The sequence below is a fragment of the Vombatus ursinus genome, unplaced genomic scaffold (genome assembly GCF_900497805.2).
Source record: "Vombatus ursinus unplaced genomic scaffold, bare-nosed wombat genome assembly UNPS02014167.1, whole genome shotgun sequence".
NCBI classification, from domain to species: Eukaryota; Metazoa; Chordata; class Mammalia; order Diprotodontia; family Vombatidae; genus Vombatus; species Vombatus ursinus.
In genome coordinates this window covers 1789294-1813826 of record NW_020953945.1, presented here as the reverse complement: position 1 = coordinate 1813826, position 24533 = coordinate 1789294, and the positions used below count along the sequence as shown (strand labels likewise).

Below are 24533 nucleotides of genomic sequence, written 5' to 3'. Positions count from 1 at the left end.
AAACCTTAAAGCATTATTTATAAGCTAATAAGTAACAACAACAATTCTGTTTAGTTTTTTTAGTTGTGTCCTACTCTTCATGACCCCATGTGGGGTTTTCTTGGCAGAAATACTGGAGGGGTTTGCCACTTCCTTCTCCAGCTCATTTTACATATGAGGAAATCGAGGCAAACAGGGTGGAGTGACTTGGCCAGGGTCACACGGCTGGTAAGTGTGCCTGAGACCAACTTTGAACTTGGGTCTCCCTGACTCCAGGCCCGCACTCTGCACTGTGGTGCCACCGAGCGCCCAAACAACAGCCCTCGAACTCACATGTCTAAGTTTTTGCTGATGGGAAACAGGCCCAGGCTAAAAGCAGCTGTGGGGAGGGCAAGGCTCTGGGGGCAGACCGAGGCCAAGACCCCAGTCTCCTTGGGGACAGGATGGGGGTGGGGCCGGTACACGAGTGGGTATCTCTCTGCACCCCCGCCTTACAAACAAGGCCAGAGACGCTGATGGAGACCCAAGGGCCCTGGGCCCTGCACCAAGGAGAAGAGGGAGCAGACGCAGCCAGGGGCACATCTCCTGCCCTGCAGGGCTGGGGAAGGGCTCGCCCCCTGTCCCACTTCCCTCAGGGCAAGCCTTGGCATGGCGCCTTCCCACTGCTGCTGGCATTTTTATTTCCCAAACTGTGACCCGACTTCGATCTTCTCCCTGGGTGCTCACGGGGGCACAGCAGCCTGCTCATTCGGGCCCCACGGCCTGCAGGGCCCTGAAGGTCACCCAGTGGGCCTCTCGCCTGCCTCACTTTCTCGGCTTCTGCTAAGGTCCTCTCAGGTCCCCCTCCCTCTGGCTCTGGCACAAGCCGCTCCCCAGCCGTGTCTCCCCCTTCTGTGCCTGGCCAGCCAACCCAGCTCCCCCACTTTGGTCTATGCCATGCCACGCCACATAAAGGAGCTGGGGCTTTTTCCACCCAAGTTTCCTGGTAATGTTTCTGCCCTCAACATGCTAGACAAATGGCTTCACTTCCCATGACCACGAGGAGCTGGGGGCTGCATGGGCGCCGGGCTGACAGTCTAAGGAACCCGGGGCTCCAAGGCCAAGGGGAAAGGCAAAGCTGCCAGAGCTGGGCCCGTGCAGCCCAGAAGGTCCCCACCAGGTGGGCCATGTGAGGTCAGGCCAGGACTGAGTCTCTGATCTACAAGGCACCTGGGGACACAGGATGGCAGGGCTGGGAGGGACTCAGAGGAGCTTGTCAGGGGCAGGTCCGTGACTCGCCCTGAGGTCTCTCGCCCGCCACATGCCCCGGCGCCTGCTTGTTCCACTGCTTTAAAGACAAGTAGGAAACAGGACTTACCCGGAACCCGAGATCTCCAACGTAGCCGCTGTGGTCAGCTTCCACGTCCTGCAAGAGCGAAGGAAAGCCAACAGCGGTTCATTCTCTTACACCTACAGCCACCCCCGCCCCCACGGTCCTCCCTCAGAAATGCTCCGAGTCTGGTCACGACAAGGTCCGCTGGCTTAGGAAGAGTCACCAGGAGCTGTCCCACACCAAGGATAATGCCCAGGAGCCAAGAGCAGCCCGCAAAAAGGCGCCACGGAGGCGCGGCCCAGCCCCAACTCACCGCCGTCTCCTCGTGCTGAGCCTGTCGCTCCGGCTCTTTGTAGCCCAGGGGGGCGTCAAAGTCGACCTGAGATCCAAAGAGGAGAAAGTCCTGAGGGGCAGGTCCCCGGGCCTCAATGTGCTCCTCACTCCCAGCCTCTTCCGACAGCACCTAGCGCCCCACGTCACAGATGACCCTGGGGACCTTGTGTGGATGGGAGGGCTTCCAGGGCCGACCCCAAGACAGATGGAAGGCAGAGCATCTCTGCCGGCTAAATTCCTACCTGATTTTTAAAGCTGCTGCCACCGGGACCGTCACCCTCCCCTCGTGGTCACTAACTCATGACAACGTCTGAGTTAGTACATGTGTGAGCTTCATACGCGGCCCCCCGCCTCCAACCCAACACCAGACAGGAGGCTCCATGAGGGAACAGGTGGACTGATGGGAGGGAGCCAGAGCCGACAGGGCCCAGGAGGGCAGGGAACAGCAGGGGTCCATGTGCACCCCTCTGGGAGGGAGGGACCCAGGCTCTCATACGCTCCCATGACCTGCCTGGGGGAAGGGAATGTGTGTGTGTTAAGTTGTGGGGGGAGCCCTTACTCCAGGCTAGAAGATTCTGATGACTTTCTCTCTCTCTCATTAAACTTATCTAGAAAGGGGTCAGTGAGCTCTCTGAACTGCTGAGGGGACCCCAATTTGGAACGTCCCTGGAAGGAGAGCCTTGTTCAGCGCCAGAACTGAACTTGAGGGACAACGAACACAAGCCCATTCCACCTAGCTGATTATAGCAATCGGTCTTAGACCTGACGTTCTGCAAGCCTTCCCTCCTGAGGCCTGACCACTGACCAGTCTGTAAGAGGTGGGCTCTGGCCCCAAACATCCCAGCAGCCTTCTCTTCCTCCAGGATGCCACCACAGAAGAAAGGGGCATCTGGGCAAAGGAGCGTTTGTACCCACACACTTGCTGGGTAGGAGCCTCACTGGTCTAGGATCTGGGGTCACACTGGGCTTCCACGTCCTTCCCAACAGCTCCGGCTTTCTGAGTCAGTGCCCAAGACGAGGCCCAGAAATGGCTCATGGGGTTCTTTTTAAGGACCCTCCTCTTGGTTCCTGATGTAAATTCCCCTTTCCCCCCATGCCCCAAAGAGGCCTCCTACCAGACCACAGGGTAGCTCCTCTGGGACACAGCACTTACGTTCATGTCACATTCTATGATAGACACGGCTTTATCTGGTTTTGTCTCCATCACACGAAGCTCATAGATCTGTGTAAGAGCAGAAACGTCACTGGCACAGTGAGGACTGAAAGCTGGCACAGAACCCAGAGACCACCGAATCTGACCTTTCCGTTTTATAAATGAGGAAACTGAGGTCCACAGAGGGGAGATGACCTTCCCAAAGTCACACAGGAAATAAGATCTGAGGCTGGGACTGGAGCCCCCATACTCCAAATCCAGGACACAATCAAAAATGAGCAATGCCAGCCTGGCAGTCCCAGTGGGGGCACGCACCCACTTTTAAAAAAAAATGGCTTTTCCCAACCATTCTGGTAAACTCATCCTCTCGAACAAGTTCTGATCAGTGCACCCACAGGTGCTGCCCACCTTTTAGGGGGCATTCCTTGATTTAAAGGGTGCTACGAGTGCCAGCTATGTTGCTATACCATAGGGGGAATCTCCCTGAAGGAGAACTGTGCCCAGAAGGTCCTCAGGCTTTCTTTCGGCATGCAGCTGTGACGCTCCACTGGGTCTGGGCACCAACAACACCCAGGCCCCAAGGTCAACTGGGAACTCCAGGCCTCGGAACGGTAGGTGTTTGGGGAGCCTCCAGGGCACAAGAGCTCTCTCTCTCTGTCACTGGTGCCAATGTTACTTTCTGCTTCTCCCAGTTACCCCAATCTCTGGGCACTGCGAGGGGCCCGAGAGGTCATGGGATTATAGGAGCTCAGAAGGAGCCTTAGGGAACGTCCAAACCAGGGCATCTGAACCCAGAATCCATGAACTTGGAGTCTGTTTTTAAGATTTATTTTTATTTACTTTTGTTACATTTTAAGTTCCAGACTGTCTCTTTCCTTCCCTCTCCACCCGGCACTAGAGGCTACCAACCTCACACACACACACACACACACACACACACACACACACACACACACACGTATGTATCTATGTGTATATATGTGTTCACACACACACATATGTAAAACCTTGCCATTCACACTTGTCTTTATCAGTTCTTTCTCTGGGGTGCACAGTATCTTCCTCCGTGAGTCTTTTGTGGTTGATCTGAATGTCCGCATTACTCAGAACAGCTAGGTTACTCGCAGTTACTCTTGGAACAATGTTGTGTTACTGGGTACAATGTCTTCCTGGTTCTGCTCATTTCACTTCGCGTCATTTCATGCAAGTCTTTCTATGTTTTTTTTTAATCAACCAGCTCATCCCTTCTTCCAGCACAGTACTATTCTATCACAATCACACAATCACAACTTGTTCAGCCATTTCCCCAATTAATGGGCATCCCCTCAGTTTCCACTTTGCCGCCACAAAGAGAGCTGACATGAATATTTTTGTACGTATGGGCTCTTTCCCCCTTTCTCTGATCTCTTTGGAGTATGCATGGTTTAATAACTTTCAGGCTGCAGAAGAGATGCATGGAGCTTTCTAAGAATGAACCTGAGGCTGCTACGTGACACAGTGGATAGAGCGTCGGCCCTGGAGTCAGGAGGACCTGAGTTCAGATCTGCCCTCAGACACATAACACTCACTAGGTGTGTGACCCTGGGCAAGTCACTTAACCCCAGCTGCCCTCACCAAAAAAAGAAGAAGAAAAAGCCGAATGAACCTGCGCACACCTGAGAAAATGATCACTCTCAGAGGCACTGAGCAGGTCTGGCTACGTCTCAGGCCAGGGTGCTGGAAGATGGCCCCAATGATGAACGGAAGGGCGCGGCCCATCCTGTAGTCTGTACGTGAGACTGAGCCTGAAGCAAACAGCTGGCTCGGCCCCGCACCCTGCTCCCATGCCCAGCGGATGCCTCGCCCACACCGGGACTCACCTTTTCATTGTAGTTGATCGCAATCACATCCCCAGTAGTCAGACAGGCAAAGTTTCTCAAAGCGTTTTCCAATCTGCGGACAAACAGTCAAGGCAACATGACAAGAAGTAGAAACAACTCCTGAAAGGGACTGGAAATCCCACGGCCCCACTCCCCGTCCAGAAAAGGGCCAAGAACGGTCGGCCTCTGCGATCACAGGAGAACCAACATGGATCTTTCTTACCTTCTCACTCCAGGCATCAAAGCAATAAACGCAACACGAGTTACTCAGTAAAACTAAATTTAAGCAGATGGTGATGATTCAACAAACTCGAGTCTCTGTCCTGAAGGAGTGAGGCCTCTGAGCAGGCCCAGGAGAAGCCCAGGCAATGCGCACCTCTGCACGGGGAGCACAGAGAGGAGACAGGCCCTGCAGGCAGAGGGCGAGGACGGGGACCATTCTAGGCATGGCAGAGGGCACAGGGAGAGGAGGGAAGTCGTCCGGTCTGCCTGAAGGGAGCAGGCCAAAGCCTCAGCTCCTCAGCTCGCGCAGTGGTGCCGTCCGTCCTCCAGGTTGATAGAGCCACAGTCAGGTCATGGACCCCTCCCACAGCCCCATTAAGTCAGCGGTTGTAGAGGTTCTATCAGCCCGCAGCCAGGCCAAGGCTAACACTGAACTCTGTATTCTGAAACAGGCCCTTCGTGCACAGCCCCCTGTGCCCGGAGGACTAATAATGAGCTCCTCCGGCGGAGTTTACGGGCTGCATGTGCTCACTTCTTACCGTTGCCCCCTCACACAGTGAACAGTCTGATTACATGGCAAATTATCCCCACGCAGGCCAGCACCGCAGCGGCGGATTTCAGTGTTACTAGAAATGGAATAGTGCTGGGGTTCAAACCCAAGCCACTGACACCCAGAGCATTTCAGATTCTCTGAGGCACTGAGGGGCGGCCCTTCCCTTTGGGCCCCGCGTCTGCGGGCCACCCGGTTTTCCTCTGGGCCGTCAAGACGAGCAGTGATTCAAAGGAGAGAATGCCAAATCCTCATAGAGCATAAGCTCTGGGTGGGGGGAGGGCCAGGGGAAGCCTCTCACCCCTCTGTGGCCCAGCAGCCCTGACGTCAGGACCCTGCACACAAGTAGCAAGTGCTTAAGAAAGGTTGGTTAGCTGGGCCCCCAAGTCTTCCAGCCTGTGCCTGGAGGGGGCAGAGCTGAGCTGACCATCCCAACCTCACCGTCACTGTGGATGTGGAGCTGTACTGAAGGAGACAGGTGGGTGATGGCCCTGGGCAAGTGAACCTGCCTAAGCCTCAGTGTGCTCTTGGGCCTAAGAAAGCGTATCAGTGCCTCCTTCAAAAGAAGGGCCTCGTTCCCCGGAGGAATCCAGCTTTTGTCGGCAAATATTACAAGCAGACGCCACGGTAAACCACGGCACAGCCGGGTCAGCTACACTCAGGATGGCCGGCTGCAAACACTGTTCCCAGTGACTGGCCCTTTCCTGCCTTCAGACAGGGACTCCTGAAGGTCACCACTTTTATTCTGTTATAAGGGAAAGCTCAGTGGGTAGGCCAGAGGGAGGGAAGGTGAAGGGAAAACAAGTCAGCAATACAATGGAGCGCCAAAAACAAATATACACACACAGCACAGAGCCCCCTGCCCCGCCAGGCCCCAAAAGGATACACAGCCTTTGGGTTGGTGATGTCCAGGAAATCTGGACTCTGGGGCTGGAATTTGGAATAAGTCGCCACTTGCAGGTTGACACTCTCCACTTGCACCAGGCCCCCTTCTTCCAAAAGCAGATTCTGCATCATCTACAAAAAGAAGTAGAGGCAGCAATGGTCCCCAGGCCCCTGCAGCCATCGCCACACCAGGACCATCTCTCCTGACTCGTGATGATCCACCTTCCACCCACGTTTCCAGGACTGTTCCAGCTGACAGGCCGCAGGCACAGAGAGCCAACCTTAAAACGTGCAAAGCCTGGGGGAAAGCCCTGCCTCTGACCTCATCAGCTGAGTGACCCAGGGCAAAGCTCATCCCTCCTTCTCTGAGCCTGAAAGGCACTGACCTTCATTGGGAGAGGTCAGTCCCTAGCCCTACACAGTTGAAGCCAGGCAAGAGAACATCAGGGAAAGGGCCCTGGATATGGAGTCAAAAGATTGGGGGTGGGTCTGATCCAGGCTGTGCTCCTTGCCCCCCATGTGAGCCTGGACACGTCTCCCACCAGAGCCTCTGAGCATTCTTGGGCTGGATTAGGGCTGGGTGAGCCCAAAGGTCGCGTTCAGCTGGCTGTCAAGCTTAGGATTTTAGGAAGGAGCTAGGACAGACGTAGTACCCATCTTACAGATGAGAAAACCGAGGCTTTGTTAGTGAGGTTAAGTTGACTTAAGTCACCCTTGGATGATGAGAAAGAACTGACGGAGTTTGAATGCGGACAGAAGCAGACTTTTTTTACTTTTTTTTTTTTTAAATCCTGTATTTTCTTTTGCAACATAGCTAATACGGAAATGTTTTGCCTAAATGCACATGGAAAGAAAGGGAGAGGGGAGACAGGGAGACAACATGGAACTCAAAATTTAAAAAAAAAAAAAGAATGTAAAAAATTTTTGCTTACATGTAATTGAGAAAAAATAAAACAAAAATTAAATGTAAGGAAAAAAAGCCACCCTTGGTAAATGGAGGAGATAGAAGCCACTCGGATCTCCTGGCCCCAAGTTTGGTGTTCTTTTTCATTAAATGATTGAGATCTCTGGTCCTACTCCACATTTGAAGGACTCAGAAGATGCTGGGATCTGTAGTCCTGACAGAAGAACTTTATAGTCTTAGCATTTGGGATTGACTGAAATATCACGTGCAGATTTTGCTTCCCCTCACGTCCTGGCCAGAACCCCACACCTCCAATCTGCACAGACATCAACGCTCTGCCACCTGTGCCAGAGGAAGGGGCCGCAGAGCAAGGGCAGACGGGAAGTGGCCTTGGCACCGTCCCCCTGGGCCAGGCTGCCGAGGGCATGACAGCAAGGGACAGCTGTGGGCACCTCGGCCCCGGAGCCGAGCTAGGTGGGGAATGGCCCAATCTGGACAGAACGGGCTGAGGTGGGGAGGGCCAGTGGGCTGAAGGCAGAGGAGTCCGGTGGGTCTGGGACTGATCCTTCTTCCTTCTGGCTGCCACGGCAATCATGGTAGGGCAAGGCCTTAGCTCAAGCCTCCCCAAGGCCAAACAGCCTACATACTGCAAACAGACAAAGAGATGACACGATGTCCGTGGATGCTACCCGACCTCTGACTGGACTGACCGCTTCCTGATTCCCACCCAAGGGAGGGGCCCTTACCAACAGGGACTGGACACAAAACACTTAGTGGAAGATGAGATGGTAGCTGGAGGCAGGGGTGGGGGTGGGGGAAGAGGGACTGGCACAGCATTTTTGACCAGAGATAACCAATCAGAAGTCACCAGGCATTTCAAACCAGGGATGAATGCTGCGTAAATAAAACATGTTTTGGGGCATTCCATCCAAGGAGTCTGGCTGGGAGTGGAGGCCCAGCTCAGGGTCAGCAGCCCTGTTTTCATGGCTCATTTCTGGTGCTGAGGCCCTGTTCTCTCATTGAACAGAAATAAAGCCCCAGAGGATGAGCGTTATTTCAGTTTTGTCCTTACATTCCTGGTGCTTAGAATCATCCAGTCAGTCGATAAACATTTAATAAGCTCCTACTATGTGCCAGGCACTGTGCTAAGTGCGGGGGATACAAAGTAAGGCAGGAGACAATCTGTGGCCTCAAGGAGCTGCCATTCTCTGGAGGACATGACGCAGACACAAGTGTAGAACGTGGAACCTGAGGGAGGAGGTGGCACCTGGGCTGGAGGGCAGACAAGGATTCTGAGCTGTGAAAATGAGGACGTATACCCCAGACACAAGAATCGGGTTGTGCAAATGCAGGCGTGAGAGCACGTGCCACGTCCAGGGGGTGCTGAGGAGGTATGGGGACAGGCGGCTATGGGAAATAAGGATGGAGAAGCACATAGGAGCCTGTGGGAAGAGGGCATCCATTTCACAGTGAGGCATTGGTGTTTTAACCTGGAAGTACTGGGGAGCCACAGAGAGTTATAAGCAGGAGAGGACCACAGTCAGCTGCTTGCCTTGAAGTGGACACCTGAGCTGTGTGAGTGGACGAGATCTTTAAAGGAACACGAGGAGAAGGGAGACAGAGGGGCCCAGGACAGAGTCTTGGGGAACACCCACTGTAAGGGAACCATCTAATGGAGGAGGAGACAGGGAAAGGGAGAACCAAAAAAAGGGGAGGTCAGTATCAAGGAGTGGGGTGGTCACCAGTATTAAAAATAATAAGAATGATAATAACACTTCATTCTGTCCTCACAACAGCCCTGAGGTTCAGGTGCTGTTATTATCTCCATTTTATAGATGAGCAAACTGAGGCAGAAAGCAATCAGAAGATTTGCTCAGGGTCATAGAGCTAGTGTCTGTGGCAGGATTTGAACTCAGTTACACCCAACTCCAGGTCCAATACTCTGTTCATTCTACCACCAAACTGCCTATTGAAAGCCAGAAAGAGGTAACAGAAGAAGGCCTGAGACAAGGAGTCCGGAGACAGCAGTGTCAGGCTATTCAGGAGGCCAGAAGCCAGAGCGCAATTAGAGAGTGAGAAACAGAGGCAGCAGATGGTGTGCAACCTTCCTGGGAGCCCGGCAGTCAGGAGAAGACAGAAGATGCCCGCCTGAGAGAATGATCTGGGCCAGCAGAGAGGGAGCAGGAGCCAGGCAGAGACTCAAGAGGGCGAAGGATGGATCGCGGGCCCAGGGGCTGGCCTCAACCTCTGCCTCGGAGACAGAGGTCAAGGAAAAATGACCGGTGAGGGCTGAGGGCTTAGACCAGCAGGGAGTCAGAGCTCCGGGGCAGGGGGCCAAACCCCGGGCCCAGAGGGACAGCCGCTGGAGGCGCCTCCTGCTGGGCCTGGGATGCACGGCCAACATCTTGGTCACAAACTGAGGCTGACTCCCGCTGCTTGGTTCCACCTCCAGCCTTAGTGCCCACCTGGCTGTTCTAAGTGCATCATTAATGCCCGAAGGACGCTAACGTTTCCAAAGCCCTTCCTCAGCACAGGCTAAGAGCAGAGACCTGGGAGTCAGAAGACCTGGGTTCAAGTCCTGGCTCTGATCCTTACTAGCCATGTGACCTCATGTGCTCAGCTCCTCCAACTGTAGCTTCCCACGGCCACTTGTTAGAAATGGTCAAAGGGTTTCTGGAGCCAGGGCTGGTGAGCAGGAAGCTCAAAGATTGTGGGTTCTGGGGCCAGTGGGGACGAGGCAGCCCCAACACCTGCCCAGCATCAGCCGGCCGTCCCACCCCCACGAGAGGCAAGCGCATGTCAGGAACTTGCAGGGGAAAGGAGAGCAGGCCCTGCTCGGGACGCAGCCCAGGGGTTCCTGGGCCCATTTTAGAGATGGAGAAACTGGCTTCAGAGAAGCCTTTGGGTTTGGAACCTGGGTCTCTGGACTGAAGGCCGAGGCTCTGCCCCACCCCGCCCCAGACACATGGCCTGGCAGCTGTCTTCATTTTGAATACGGCCCATGGGCCAAGACACGGCCCCAGGCTGAGCCAGATAATCTGACCTCAGGGATTTCCTTAAGCAAATGCATTCTACTCTGAGACTGCCCAAGCTTGAAGAGATCTCAAAGGTCATTTGGTCCAAACCTTCACTTGACAGAAAAGGAAACCGAGGCTTAGGGAGGTGTGGGTTTTGTGGTACATGCAGGCGATAAGCAGGGAGCCCTCAGGGAGATCCTGGTCTCCTGGTGGAGGACACAGACGGGATCCACTGGAGATAATTAGTACGGGGCAAGTCGGAGCACTGAGAGCAACCAGGAAAGGCTGCTTGAAGAAGGTGGGATGTGGGCTGGGGCCTGAAGGGGCAGAGCATTCTAGGCAGGAGGGACAGGCAGGATAAATGCCTGGAGGCTGGTCCCCTTAAATGACACGATTTCTGGCTGATCACTCTACCTCTGCCGTCCTCAGTTTCCTCATCTGTCAAATAAAGATAACACCACCAACTTCCCAGGGCTGTTGTGAGGATCAAATGAGGTTAGGTGTGCAAAGCGCTTAGCACAGTGCCAGGCACATGGGAGGTGCCATCTAAATGTTCACTGTTACTATTATCATTACCTAACCTGTATTTTTTTTCTTTTTGGTAAGGCAATCAGGGTTAAGTGACTTGTCCAGGGTCACACAGCTAGTAAGTCTGAGGCCACATTTGAACTCAGGTCCTCCTGCCTCCAAGGCCAGAGCTCTATCCACTGTGCCACCTAGCTGCCCCCTTCCCTGTATTTTCAACCAGCTTTCTGGAGTTACTGCAGGGAGATGGGCCAAGTATTGATGAGGGTCTTAAACTACGTGGTATAAACGGACCAAGACGGACTTGTTTGAAAACCTCCTGGGTATGTGTGATCTCATCGGTAGAGGTGCTCCCTCTGCTGGTACAAAATGCTGCCCTTACAGGTAACTGGGGAAAAATAAAGTACTAAATAAATTAAAAAACAACAACAACAAAAAAAAAACAAAAACCTAAATAAACAAACTGTTGCCCTTGCAGGCCTCTGGGAATGAATCTGGGACGTGCTACAATGTCCCCCACACTAGCCAGGCTGGTCCAAGACGCGGCTGGGAGGGCCCAGATGGGGCCACAAATCCACCTCACGTTCAGCCAACCTCTGCCTGGAGATTTCCAGTGAGGAGCGGCCCCCTCTTGCCTGCAGAAGCCCCCAGTCTAAGGGACAGGTCTGGATAACGGGAATGACTATTCGCCTGTCTACACTGCTCCTGGCTCTGTTCTCAGAGGCCAAGTAGAACAAAGCTCACCCAGTTAGAGACAGCCGCCACGTATATATTTCTGCAAAGGCTTCTCATCTGCCCACTCACCAGCCCCAGTTCCTTCAAATGATGCTCCGATGCCCATCCTCAAGGCCCTGGATCCCCCGGCTGTCTGCCTTTGGCTGCTCTCCAGATGGGGCCTGACCAGGCCCAGGGAGCCTCTCCATGCATCCTGCCACAGTCCCATGACTGATGATTCATGCTGAGTTGCAGCTCACAACTGCCCTGCCCCCCTTGGCCTCCCCAGGGATTTTTTAGGCCAGTGACTTCCCAGAGATTCTCTTCCTATTAGTGAAGTAGATTCCACCTCAAGAGATCTCTTTGTATTCGACTGGAAATCCCTCTGGCCCAGGAATTCTTTTCACTGGTAACTCCTCCAAGGTGAATCCCACTTCTGAGCTTTACCTAGATCTTTAAGAATTCTGGCTGCCCTCTCTTAGCTCTGGGCCATCTGCAAATGGGAAAGGATTTCACCCTCAGCTTTATCCAAGTCTCCAATTAAGTTGGGGAATAGCAGCAGACCATAGCTGACCGATAGGTCATCCCTCCATGACTGTGCCCACAGGGTCACCAGCCCACGGCACAGACTCTGCCTGTGGAAACCCCGGGGTCACTGTTACGGTCACATCTGCTGACATTGTGGGTCACTTTGGGCAGGGCAGGGAATGCTCAGGGAATGACTTCAGCCTTGAATCACTCACCCAGTGGGGAAGATAACAAATACCCTCGTCTGCCACAAACTCCAACACGCCACAGTGGGTCATCCTGTCGGAGTTTTTATTGGTCAGTTTGAACAACATGGGATAGGTGATATTAAGTCGACCTAGAAGAAAAGAAGGCTGTGTAAGATACAGATCCTGTGGGGGCTGGAGGAGCTGGTGTCTGTTAAGTAGGAGAGCCAAGTTCATCATGATACTCTCCCACGGGAAATACCCTCGGTCAGTCCTCTCACCTCACCTCTGCTCATTTTAATTTCTATTTCCATGTGTCGAGAGACAGAAGACAAACAGGCCCTTCCTAAGACAGGTCACTTCACCCTCACTCCTGGCCACTAACGCCTCTGGGGCCAACAAACATGGAGTGACTCCCAGGAGAGGCCAGTTATGAGGCTGAGCCTGTTGTGTGAGGCTGGCCCATCGACCGAACAGTCCGTCACTGGGGACGACTTTTTAGCCGTAGCAATTCTCTACTCTCACAGACCACCTACTGCAGCAGGGAAGGGCAGAAACCTGCATGAGGGGAGCGAACAGCCAGCCGACAACAGCCCTGCTCCTCCAAGGATCTCCAAGTCCCGCTTCCTGGGGGATCGTGTACAAAGACAGTTGGCAGCCCCCCGCCCTCTGGCCGTCTCTTTCACAGCTTTGCCCATCTCGGCTTTCCTCGCCAGCCGCCTTCATCGTTCTGGAAGCGGGGTCCCCTGCTCTACTCAGCACAGCGGTGTTCTTGGACTGCTCCTGGAGGTGGGGTGCCAATCTGCTGTCCTATGGTCCCACTCCCCACCCCACACCCAGAGTGCCCCTTCACCAGCCACCACTCCTCTGTGTCTAGAGACGCAGACTCTGCTGTGGGCAGGGGCTGTGTTTACTCACTCACTCATTCATTCCTGCTGGAGGCGAGGATTCAGTCCGAGTCAGTTCTGTAATTTTGATCTAGAGTCCATCAGTGACATACCTGGTTCACTGAGGGCAGCACATGCCAGAAGCTTCTCTAATTTATACCACATCTTTCAACCGGTTTCTTTTGCAATTACACGTATGTAATTATGTATTACATGTACGTGCCTCCTAAAATGGAGGTCAGCACAGCCACTGACACACAGGATTCCCCGGTGTCAAAAAGAAACACCAAAAAAATCACTGCTTTGGGGAAGGGAGAAGACAGAGCTCCGGCTACTGCTAAGGTGCGCGCCCTCTCCTGCCTCTGCTTCAGCTGCACCCCCCCACCCTGTCCCAAACAAGGGGCCTCCCCTCCCCCAGGCCTCCGTTCAGTTCCAGCACTCCGACCCCTTCAGTAACTGGTGGAGATGCCATCATCTCTCCCTTCTCTGAATTCATGAAGCAGGGATGCCACCACCTGGCACTGGCTACCGCTCTGTTTCAGGAGCTTCTCTCCTGTTTTCCCAACAAGACTGAGGTCAAGGCGGGGCAGCTAGGTGGCCCAGTGGATACAGCACCGGCCCTAAAGTCAGGAGGACCTGAGTTCAAATCCGGCCTCAGACCAAACACTCGATACTTACAAGCTGAATGACCCTGGGCAAGTCACTTAATCCCAACTGCCTTTAAAAAAAAAAAAAAAAAAAAAAGACCGAGGTCAAGGAATGGCTATGAAAGCCCAAGCTTCCCTGGGGCCTTGAGATGGGAAAAGGCAAGGTCGAAGGGCCAAGACCCAGCCTCCATGTCTTCACGGGGCAAGGAGAGAAGAGGGCGTTCCCGAAAGGCTCCACAGGAGGCTAAAGCTTTCTTTCTTTCTTTTTTTTAGGCAACTGGGGTTAAGGGACTAGTAAATGTCAAGTGTTTGGTCTGAGGCGGGATTTGAACTCAGGTCCTCCTGACTCCAGCGCCGGTGCTCTATCCACTGCGCCACCTTGCTGCCCTGAAGCTTTCTTTAGAAAAAGCTGAATTAACACAGCCAGAGCCTGACCCTGCCTGAATCCTGCTCCCCATCAGGGAAGGCCTCTCCGAGGCTGAATCTCAGCTCCACAGCCAGACTGCTGCTTCTGTCTCCGGCCTGATTTGGGCCTTACGCAGAAACCCTGATGCTAACCCAGCCGAGTGTTCTAGGTAGACCTGCTCGGATCCCGAACCCTAGATCAAAGACTTACAAGCTAGAAAGGATCTCAGGGAACAGCTAGTCCAATCAGCTGATTTTCGAGAAGGTGAAGGTCTAGAGAGGTTAAGTATTTCCTGGTCCACGGGTGCGCAGGTAGAAAACAGCAGAGGCTGGTTTTGAACACTCGACCCCAAATCCTGTGCACATGCTACAAGTCACGTCCCAGCCCTTCCGTGGGCAAGGCAGGATGGGGTGATCCTGGGGCATGCTTCAGTTACACAGACTGAGCTGGCTCCTGGCACGTGCCCAAAGACTTTCTCATCTTGGGAGGCAGCAGCGGCACATCAGAACACGGACTCTGCCACTCGCGGGCTACGATGACGCTTCGGGCCAATCTCTTGGCCCTCTGAACCTCGGACTTCGCATCATCAGAATGGGAATAACACCCACCCTACATACAGTCCAGGGCTGTTGTGCCCAGCGACGGTCAACGTGCGCTGGAAAGCATCCTGGAGATGCCGGTGACCATCATCCTGACTACTGCTGCCTATCTTCCTTACTTTCAGCCACCATACAGAAAGAGGGAGTACAATTCATGTATTCAGTAAGCCAACCCCTCTGCCCACGAGGGCTCTACACGGGCTGTGAAGGCTACAAAGAGAAGACCTGGATGCTTCTATATGACCTAGCACCCCGAGAAAGGGCTCCCCAACGACACGGCCGCGGACCACGCGCTGAAGGAGCAGCCCCGTGGCAGCTGTCTGGGAGATGGGAAGGAGACCCCGGCTTCACTTCCAGCACTGTCCCGAGGGGTCCTGGGAACCATCCTTCTTTCCTTTGAACCTCAGTTTCCTTGAGAAAGGTGCTAGACTAGATGAGCTTGAAGGCCCTTCTACCTGTCTGCTTTCAAGAGGCCTAGAAGCTAAAATGCACAGACATGCAGGTTGCTCCCACCCTCCTTCCCGGGTTCTGGTTCTAGAAGTCTTCTGCTGGCTCCGAGTTCTAAGCTCTTCGTGGGCACTCTGGCAGCTGGATCCCTCATATAGTGGCAACACCCAAGCTGGGACCGCTTACTGATAGCTGCCTCGTCCACCTGACCATCCTGACAAGAGGCAGTGCGGTTCAGTGGAGAGAGAGTGAGCTGGGGAGCCACACGAGCTGGGTCTGAACCCTTGGGACAGATGAGTATTTCTCTCTTACATTTAATAAGTAATTATTGTATTAGGACCAAGGTTTTCCCCCTTTTCTTCTTTCTCATCCAGAAACCAACCAGTGTGGGAAATCCCTCTTAAAGATTTCCCCAGGCCAAGATCTAATCAGACAGTGAAAGAAATTCAAGTTTGGGCTGATGGGTGTTCTCCTGCTCGCTGGGTTTGCTCAGACAGGTCTAGAAAGTACTGGCTCTCCCTTTCTTTCAAGACAGGTGACATGGAAATGGCTAAGTCTCCGTGACCAAGATTTGAGTGGTCCAAGACCCTCACTATAATACAGCCCATCCCCCATTGTGTTATCCAATCAGAGTTAACTGCCACATTCAGGAACACCTACTCTGTGAAGGGCATATGAACCCACCGCCACGATTGTCTTTGGTCTAAGAGAGACGGCCAAATGACTATCCTTTTATTAATAATGTGCTGGCCTTATTAATAAAACAATTAAATTACCCAGAAACTATGTCTCAGAATTTTTTAATTACCACACCGTGTGAAGTCCCCCGTAATCTGTGTGATCAGTCATCTAACACCATCTCCCCGAGCCTCAGTTTTACTGTAGACAGAATGGGCATTATCCCCATTCTACCACCCCAAAGCTGCTGGTAAACCCTCAAATACTAGACAAAGGGAGCTGCTGGGATGGTTAGGGTCACAGATTTGTGCTGGAAGGCCAGGGAGGCCATCTCGTCTGAGCCTCTCATGTTACAGGCCGGGGGAAGGGAACGAGGTTGTGATCTGCCCTGATGACAATAAAGGCCAGAGCTGGGATGTGAAGCCAAGGTCTCTGACTCCAAACCCAGGCTTCCAGCGTGTCAGCACGCTGCAGGGCAGGTGACGTTTATTACTCAATGACCAGATAATTTAGAAAATACTTACTAAGCTGATCCAGGGCCGAGGGTGGCATAATTACTGCAGAGAGAACATGAGAAAGAATTTTTTAAAAGGATAACATAAAAACAAAGGCACTCTCTATTTGTTATATTAAACTTCATTTAAAAAACAATTTGTGATGGCAGACAACTTCTGCCTCAAGGGTTGTTACTGTACGCATTGTGCTCTGGCGAGGTGCTTAGTCTACTGGCCAGAATGAGAAGGTCAAGCCTCTGGTCTGGTCAGAAATTTATGATTGCATTTTTCATAAACTGAGGCAACAAATACTTTTCATTGTAACTCATGGTCCAGGTATCCAGATGTACAATAGGTATTTTTGGAGGTTACTAAAAATATTGATTTTATGGGCCAGAAAAAGTTATTAGTCAAAATAAAAACAAGCACATACTCTTCCCTCCTTTCTCCACATCTGACCTGTCATTAGGTCCCGCAAGCATGGACACGGAGAAGCACCGATACTGGGTGGAGAAGCGGTTCTGGAAAACGCGGGGGATGGGATGATCAAACATATTGAAAGAGAACTGGAGGAAAAAAGAGAGACACATGCATGTAAGATACACTTAACATACATTTCAAGTCAATGCTCTACTTAATCAGGGTTGGTAGGATTCACAACATGAGCTAAAAATCAAAAAGGGGCGAACAATTGTGAAAACCATGTGAACTTGATTACTCAGGGTTTGAGCTAAATGTGTTTTCTGGGTGACTGAGGGTGATTCCAGAACTCCTTTGTATTCCACCCCATGTTGCTGACAGGCACTTGTCCCGACCCAGCTAAAGCAGCCTTCTGGGATGTGGGAGGGGCCTAGGCCTATGAGGCCCGCCTGGCTCCCAAGCCCCCTGTGTGCTCAGGGCCCCACCTGGCCTCCATGGCCCACACAGGGGCCCCACCTGGTCCCCAAGTCCCCTGTGCACTCAAGGGCCCACATATGGCTTCCATGGGCCCCTCCTGGCCCCCATAGGGACCCTACCTGGTCTCCCAGCCCACTGTGCACTCAGAGCCCCACCTGGCCTCCCAGTCCCCTCTGCACTCAGGGCCCCACCTGGCCTCCATGGCTCACACAGGGGGCCCTGCCTGGCCCCCAAGCCCCCTGTGCACTCAGGGGACCACATATGGCTTCCATTGGCCCTGGCCTCCAGGGCCCATGTGCACATAGGGCCATCTGGGATGAAGTTTGTTTTTGGGGGCATTCCTAGTAACCTGTACTCTTCAGAGTCAAGTGCAGAAGGCCTCACGGGAAGGGACAGACCCTACAGAGAGAGAGTCACAAGTCTCATCTCCAAGCCAAGCCTTTATGGCTTTCTATCTCAGGCAGTAAGTGAAATCATTCACCTGTCTGAGCTTCAGTACTCTGCCCCCCTCCCAAAAGGAGGGCGCACCTGGCCTGACCTCCCAGAGTCAGTGTGACACCCAATGAGATCACTGCGCTCACGGGAAGTACTTGATGACAAGCTGCTAGCAGCAGGGAGGAGTGCGTGGACAGCCCCTCAAGGATAGCTAGAGCTATTCCCATTGGTACCTGACTCTTCATGGTGCTCCTCAAGTGACCGCCCAGAGGGAGAAGAATCAAGGCTGCACTATGTCAAACCTTCAACGAATGCTTCTACCAACAGATATCCGCTGCCTTAGAAAGCCCTGTGGGTACCCAGCCTCTACAAGGCTTCCCCAGCACGTAGTCACCGGCCCCTGCCCACATCCTTGTCTTCACCCAATCCTTCTACCCCAATGAATATCTACAGGTGGCAGTCTACCATCTATGCCTACTTTTCTCCTCATGGTGCTTAGCCCAGAACTAGGCACACAGTAAGAGCCTATTAAATGTCTACTGACTGATTGAATTAGGACTTGAAGGATTGCCCAAATTAAAAGCACAAGCTACAGAGAGAGGAAGGCCACTTTTCTTCGAAACTGATGGTGTAAAACTGGCAAGTCGCCATATTGTTACAGAAAGCCAGTTGGGAACTAGAGTTCATCTAGGCCAGGGTTTTTTAACCCAGGGTCCAGAGAAAGACTGGGGAGAAGGGGGTATCTGTGATCTTGGATGGGGGAAAAAACCCTGTGTCTTTATTTTTCCTAATGGCTAGCTCAAATGTAGCATTTCCTTACATTATTCTGAGGAGTCCAGAGGCTTCACCAGGTAGCCAGAAGGGTCCTTGACACACACAAAAAAATGGTTGAGAGCCCTGAGCTAATGCAAGGCCCTCATTTTACTGAGGAGGAAATGGAAGCCCAGAGACTCAGGGTCCTGTGGAGGTCACCCAGCCAGTGGGCAGTGGGGCTGACCCTCTATGAGAAGTCTCCATTAGCTGAAGAGCCAATTTCCACAATCTCTCCACTGGACTGTCCGCCTCATTCTAAATAATGAGCCAGCTCAGCCCCACCCTCGGTCTTGGCAACTTCTTCACCAGCTGACCTTTTCCTAAGGAGGCACACAGCCAAGAGATTCAGGGAAAACATTCCTCATCTTGTGATATATAGAAAGTTCAAGAGACATAGTTTCTGGGTAATTAATTATGCTACTCTGTAATTAATAAAAGAGGTCAGTGACACTCTGGAATGCTGAAGACCCCTCATAGAACCCACTCAACACCTACATATCCCTGGAAGACAGGGTGTTCATGAGGGGGCAATCAACTCTGATTGGTCAACAAGTCATGAGAGAGAATGAATATTATAATAGGGCTGGGGGACCTTGATCAAGTCATTTACTTCCAAATCACCCCCAGCCTTGGACAACCTAGATGAAGGCTCTCCCCCCCCCCCCCCAAACCTGTGCGAGTGGACCAGAATTCACCTTGGATTAAATTGTTTGTAAGATTTTCTAGTTGTCTGGGGCAACAACCCCACCGAGATAAGAGAGTCTGGGGCAGTCAACTTTGGGGAAAAGTCAGGGATCTCCCCAACAATTTGTTACTTAATAACCATTTCTCTCAATCTCAGGGTGAGCACTGTGCACCGTGGCCAGGGACACGGCCCCAGAGTGACCTCCCACCAGCATTTTACCTTGGTCGTTACTGGGCAATGATAACATATCACATTTATAGCGCCGGAACGCTTTCAAAGCTCTGTCCTCACAACCACCTGAGGTAAAAGGTCTGTGTATTACTACCCCCATCTTATAGATGGAGAAACTGAGGCTTGTGAAGGGCCACAAAGTAAGTCCTGGAACCCAATGACCTCGGGCCTTCCCCGCGCCCAAGACTCATTCACAGTCTCACGGTGGACAGTGAGCTGCCCAGCTCAAGCCTTGCCTTGGGCCATAGGACCCAGGGCAAGTCACCAGTGGAAAAGGCACTACTTGGCACAGGTGGGGGCACTCCCCCTGTCCCAAAGAGGCCGGGGCCAGGCTCCATCCCTCTCCTGTCTGTCTCTGAGCACTGGCCACTTCAAGAACGAGGGCCTTCTCATCAAAGCCCCATTCCTGGGCTGGCCAGTCCCTCCACCTCGCCAGTCTCCACACCCAGGCCTCAGTTCTCTCACCTCTGGCAGCATGGTCCCACTCTGAGCTCCTGGCTCTTCACTTTATGTTTTCTACCTGGGTGACCCCCCGTGAGTTCCTTCCCTTCCCTTGGTGTCCCTGGCTGATCCGGAGGTTTCCAGGGTCCCTCCCTGCTCGGAATCCTTGACCCTTTGGCCTCACATTTCAGGTCTTCACTCCACCAGCAGCAGAGGTCAGCCGGCCCAGCATTTTTGGTTTCCTCTCAATCCAGCCACTACATCTGAGCACAGCACGCATCCACCTCTACTGTACACTTCAGGCTCCAGTGGTTTCCTATGCTTGGAATGCCTTCCCTTCCCAGTGTTAAATTCCAACCTAACCTTTATGGGCAGCTAGGTGGCACAGTGGATAGTACACCGGACTTAAGAGTCAGGAAGACCCAAGTTCAAATCTGGCCTCAGACATCTATTAGCCGTGTGACCCTGGGCAAGTCACTTCACCCTATTTGCCTCAGTTTCCTCAACTACAAAATGTGCTGGGGAAGAAAATGGCAAACCACTCCAGTATCTTTGCCAAGAAAACTCCAAATGGGATCACAAAGAGTCAGACACAACTGAACAATGACAAATCCTTTAAAACCCAAGCCAACGGTCACCTCTTCAAAGAAGCAGTGAAAAAAATTTACCCCTATAGTACTGTTGTCCACAGCTGTCTGAATGTAGTCCCCCATTACGGCACAAGCTCCGTGAGAGTAGGGATTGTCTTTTGCCCCTTTTTGTATCCCCAGAGCCTGGCATACAGGAGGTGCTTAATAAATGCTTACTGCCTGCCACATGCAGATAACTCTAATTCTGTTTTGTTTTTTTTTGTTTTGGGTTAGGCAATGGGGTTAAATGACTTGCCCAGGGTCACACAGCTAGGGTTATGTGTCTAAGGCCAGATTTGAACTCAGGTCCTCCTGAATCCAGGGCTGGTGCTCTATCCACTTCGCCACCCAGCTGACCCGGTAACTCTAATTCTGGATGGGTCTTAACGCCCCTACTCAACTGCAAGCTTCACAAAGTCCAAGCTCGTCTTACCCACAATTCCCACGTCCCCAAGCATGGCCTCCCTGGCCACAACTAAGCTTAATGACCGCTGTGCAGACCTAAACAAATACAGTTAGGCAGAAGGGCTGCTCCTCACGGGTACAATATGGGCCAAAGGGAGGAGAGAGGAGTCTGAGTCTGAGGGGAAAAGTGGTCTGGGACACAGCGTGTCCTCCAAGAACTGTCTGAGAAGCCCCGAGAGCTGGGACAAGCTGGGACAAGGACAGCGTAACGTGCTGCAGAGTCCTCTCAGCTGGAAGAAGAGGAACAGCTTCCACTAAGACGTGTCAACCACCACGTCCTCTCAGCAGCAGTGACAGAGGGATCACAGCAGCCTGGGGAGGTGCTTTTATCTCTATCTTGGCGCCTGGCACACAGGAGGCCTAATAAATGCCTGTCACGACCAGCCCCATTTTACAGAGGCAGAAACTGAGGCTCAGAGAAGCACACAGCAGTGGAAGCTCTGCTCACCAGGGCAGATCTATCCCTGGTCACAAAGCAGGGAAAGTGCTAGAAACAAGACACGAGCCCAAGTTTGTGGTGCCGCCACGCCCTCTTCACAGCCCCACCACAATGTGCCAAATAAGCCTCCAGGTTGTGGGCAGGAGAGGCTGGAAAGGGTCAGAGCCAGGAGTCCCCACCACAGCCAGCTCCCTCCAGCAGACAGGGTCCTGAACACCAGGAGGGGCAGTGTGGGGTCATGGAAAGAGCCTGGCTACAAGCTGGGCCTCACACCTCCCCTGCTTGAAGCTGTGTGACCTCTGGGAGTCCCCTGCCTTCTCTGTAAAGTGATTCTCAGAGGGCCCAATGGGGTCTGCTGGCTATGAGATTCAGTGACTGTACAAATTGGGAAGAAATAAATGAGTGATCAAAAAATATGCCTTGAAGGAGGAGACAGAAGGACCCGGATTTAATTCTCCTACAACCTTGTCAGCTCCCGGGCTCTCTCTGGGTCTCGAGTTTCACCCAGGAGAGGACAAACCTGAGTGGTCTACGGTCACCTCTATCAGTCAATCAATCAATCAATACTCTTAGGTACTCTGATCCTCTGAATTCAAGTCAACTGGGTGCTGGGCACCCAAAGACTAAGAGACCGGACTTTCAAGAAGCAGGACGTCTACGGCAGGTTTAGAGCCAAAAGGGCACCCCCTCCTTCCCCCAACTAGGTGTAGGCGCCATAGTTACCACTCATTAAGGTTTGCAAAGTGCTTTACTGTTCGATCTCAGCCGTGGGAGGCATTAATCAACCAATCAATCAAGCATTTATTAAGCACCTCCTACTGTGCCAGGCACTGTGGATACAAAAAGAGGCAAAAGATAGTCCCTGCCCTCAGGAAACTCCCTAATTAACTCCATTTTACAGATAAGGAAAGAGTACAAGAGGGTCATAAAACCAGGGTCTGAAGCAGAATTCAAAATCGGCTCTTTTCCAGACCCTGAATCCAGTGCTAGGGGTGGGGGAGGTGGCACGGCGGGAATGTCACGACATTTGGAGCCAAAGGCTGAGGGTTCAAATTCTGCTTCAAGCACTTACTAGCTGTGTGACCCTGGGCAAAGCCACAGCATTCCTCTCCTTCTTTATCTATAAAACGGGGATGAAGACAGCCCTGGCCCGGGGAGGGTATCTACATATATGTGGATGCACACATGCAGTCCATGTACCCGGTACATCCGTGTGGTCACATGTACAGCACGGGCGTCTACACACGCCCTATGCCTGTCCCTATTCCTACGCAGATCTCTCAGAAGGCGGCCAAACTTTCAGCCGCTTCGGGCTTCGGGTCACGCTATTAACAGCTCACACTGATGTGGCGCCTGCTGTATGCCCTGGGCTAAGCTAACAAAAACGACCTCATGTGACTCTCACAACCCTGGGAGGGAGGAGCTACTCCCACCCCCGTTTTACAGAAAAGGAAACTGAGGCCAACTCGAGGACGACGTCATTGTTCCCACAACGTGCATCCTCCATGGAACAGCGCCGAGCGGCGAGTGCTGCTCTCGTCCCCATTTTACAGAGGAGTAAACTGAGGCAAGCAGAAGGAAAGTGACTTGTCCAGGGTCACGCGGCCAAGACAATCTGCGCTCCACGTTTCTGGACCCCAGGCCCTCCCTGGCTCCCCCCACAACACCCCACGGCAGCTTCGGGGGGGTGGGGCCCAAAGGCGCTTCAAAAGGGCTCGCCCACCACCTGATCTGACCGGCCGAGGAAACTGAGGCGGGGGAGGGGGAGCAAAAGGGCCGCCGCCCCTCCTCCACCAAGGACTGCGGGCCCCGGGGGCGGGGCGCGCGGCGGCCTCCCGAGGTCTGGAAGGCCGAGCCCAGCCCCCGGGCACACCGGCCCGGCGGCCTGGGGCCCCGGTCGAGCCTCCCGGGCTCGGGAGCCGGGGAGCAGGGCCTGGCGGCGGCGCGCTTACCATCGCTGGAGACGGTGCGGGGGCCTGCGGCTCCTGAAGAGAAAAGCCCAGCCGGGAGCGCGAGCGACCTGCCCGAAGAGCCTCGGCCCGAGCCGCGCCTGCGCAGCGCCCGCCGGAAGTGGCTCATCCGCGCCGGGGGGGGGGGACCGGAAGGGGGACCCGGGAATGAGGAGGGCAGATCCAGCCAAGCCCATCCCCGATCCCTTTGGCTCCTAAATAAATAGTGCGTCCTTCACCAGACATCCACTAAAGAATCGCATTTTTGTTTATATCGAAGATTTGGATTCCCATTGAACAACATTTCCCCCACGAAGGATGCTGTGGTAGTTCCCATTCTCCCGCTGAAGACTACACTACCCAGGATGCTAAGCGAGCAGAGCCGTCCTATTTCGTCTTCACTGCGAACTTCGGCGGAAGTGAAGGGTGGCTGCTTTCAAAAACAATCCGCAGGTGACAGAGAAGACGAAGTAGGAAAAAATTTTGACTGGACACGACTGCAGTGGCTCACATGATTTTTACTGAATGGAGCACTGTTCCAAGTACTACTGAGGAAGAGAAATCAGATTGTTTGCCCAGAACAAAGATGGCGTCTGAACTTCCGGAACCACAGTGAACTTCCGGCACGAGAGTCCACACAACAAAACAAGGGCATTGAAGATGAATTGTCTCCTGCAGGGGCGTGATCGCCCAGAACGTGAGGGAGGAGGTTCTAAATGGCTATTGGCTGGACGATAAGGCCCGCCCCCTCACGCTTTTCCAATCACAGTTAAGGAAGCTCGGCGTTCCAGCGGCGATTGGTGAGCGCCCTGCAGCCAATGGGAAGAGGTCGATTTTGGCGCGAGTGTTGAGGGACTTCCGGGCTCCGCGCCTCTGCTCCAGCCTGGGTCCGGACCGAGTCCGAGTCTGAGTCTGAATCCGCCTCTGGGTTCCCCGTCCGCGCCATGTTCGTGACCGACTTTCGCCGGGATTTCTACGACGTGATTCAGACGGAGGTGAGTGCATGGAAGGGACGGGCAGAAAAGAGGGCGCCTGGGCACCTAGAACAGGGAATGTCGGTGGCGGGTAGGGGGAGGGTCAAGGAATGTCAGCGCTGGGAGGGGCCTTAGGACTGGGGATGTCACGGCTGGGAGGGGCCTTAGAATAGAGAATATCAGGGCTGGGGGAAAGGCCTTAGAACAGGGGATGTCAGAGAGGCGAGGGGACTTAGAACAGGGGATGTCAG

General features: G+C 53.3%; 2 protein-coding genes across 2 annotated transcripts in view; one reads left to right on the top strand and one right to left on the bottom strand.

Moving 5' to 3' along the window:
• Positions 1-23404, bottom strand: part of UFD1 (ubiquitin recognition factor in ER associated degradation 1) — a 28478-nt gene extending 5074 nt beyond the window's left edge. Inside the window, exons 1-9 of the mRNA XM_027859400.1 lie at positions 23312-23404; positions 16758-16890; positions 16355-16387; positions 12197-12318; positions 6295-6425; positions 4637-4709; positions 2778-2846; positions 1605-1670; positions 1337-1384 (exon numbers count right to left, since the gene is read on the bottom strand). Coding sequence (XP_027715201.1) covers positions 1337-1384; positions 1605-1670; positions 2778-2846; positions 4637-4709; positions 6295-6425; positions 12197-12318; positions 16355-16387; positions 16758-16890; positions 23312-23314 — 678 coding nt within the window. The 5' untranslated portion in view covers positions 23315-23404. The remainder of the gene's footprint in view (positions 1-1336; positions 1385-1604; positions 1671-2777; positions 2847-4636; positions 4710-6294; positions 6426-12196; positions 12319-16354; positions 16388-16757; positions 16891-23311) is intronic.
• A 79-nt stretch (positions 23405-23483) lies between these two features.
• Positions 23484-24533, top strand: part of CDC45 (cell division cycle 45) — a 41429-nt gene continuing 40379 nt past the window's right edge. The window contains exon 1 of the mRNA XM_027859399.1: positions 23484-24303. Within this exon, the coding sequence (XP_027715200.1) occupies positions 24253-24303 (51 nt within the window). The 5' untranslated portion in view covers positions 23484-24252. The remainder of the gene's footprint in view (positions 24304-24533) is intronic.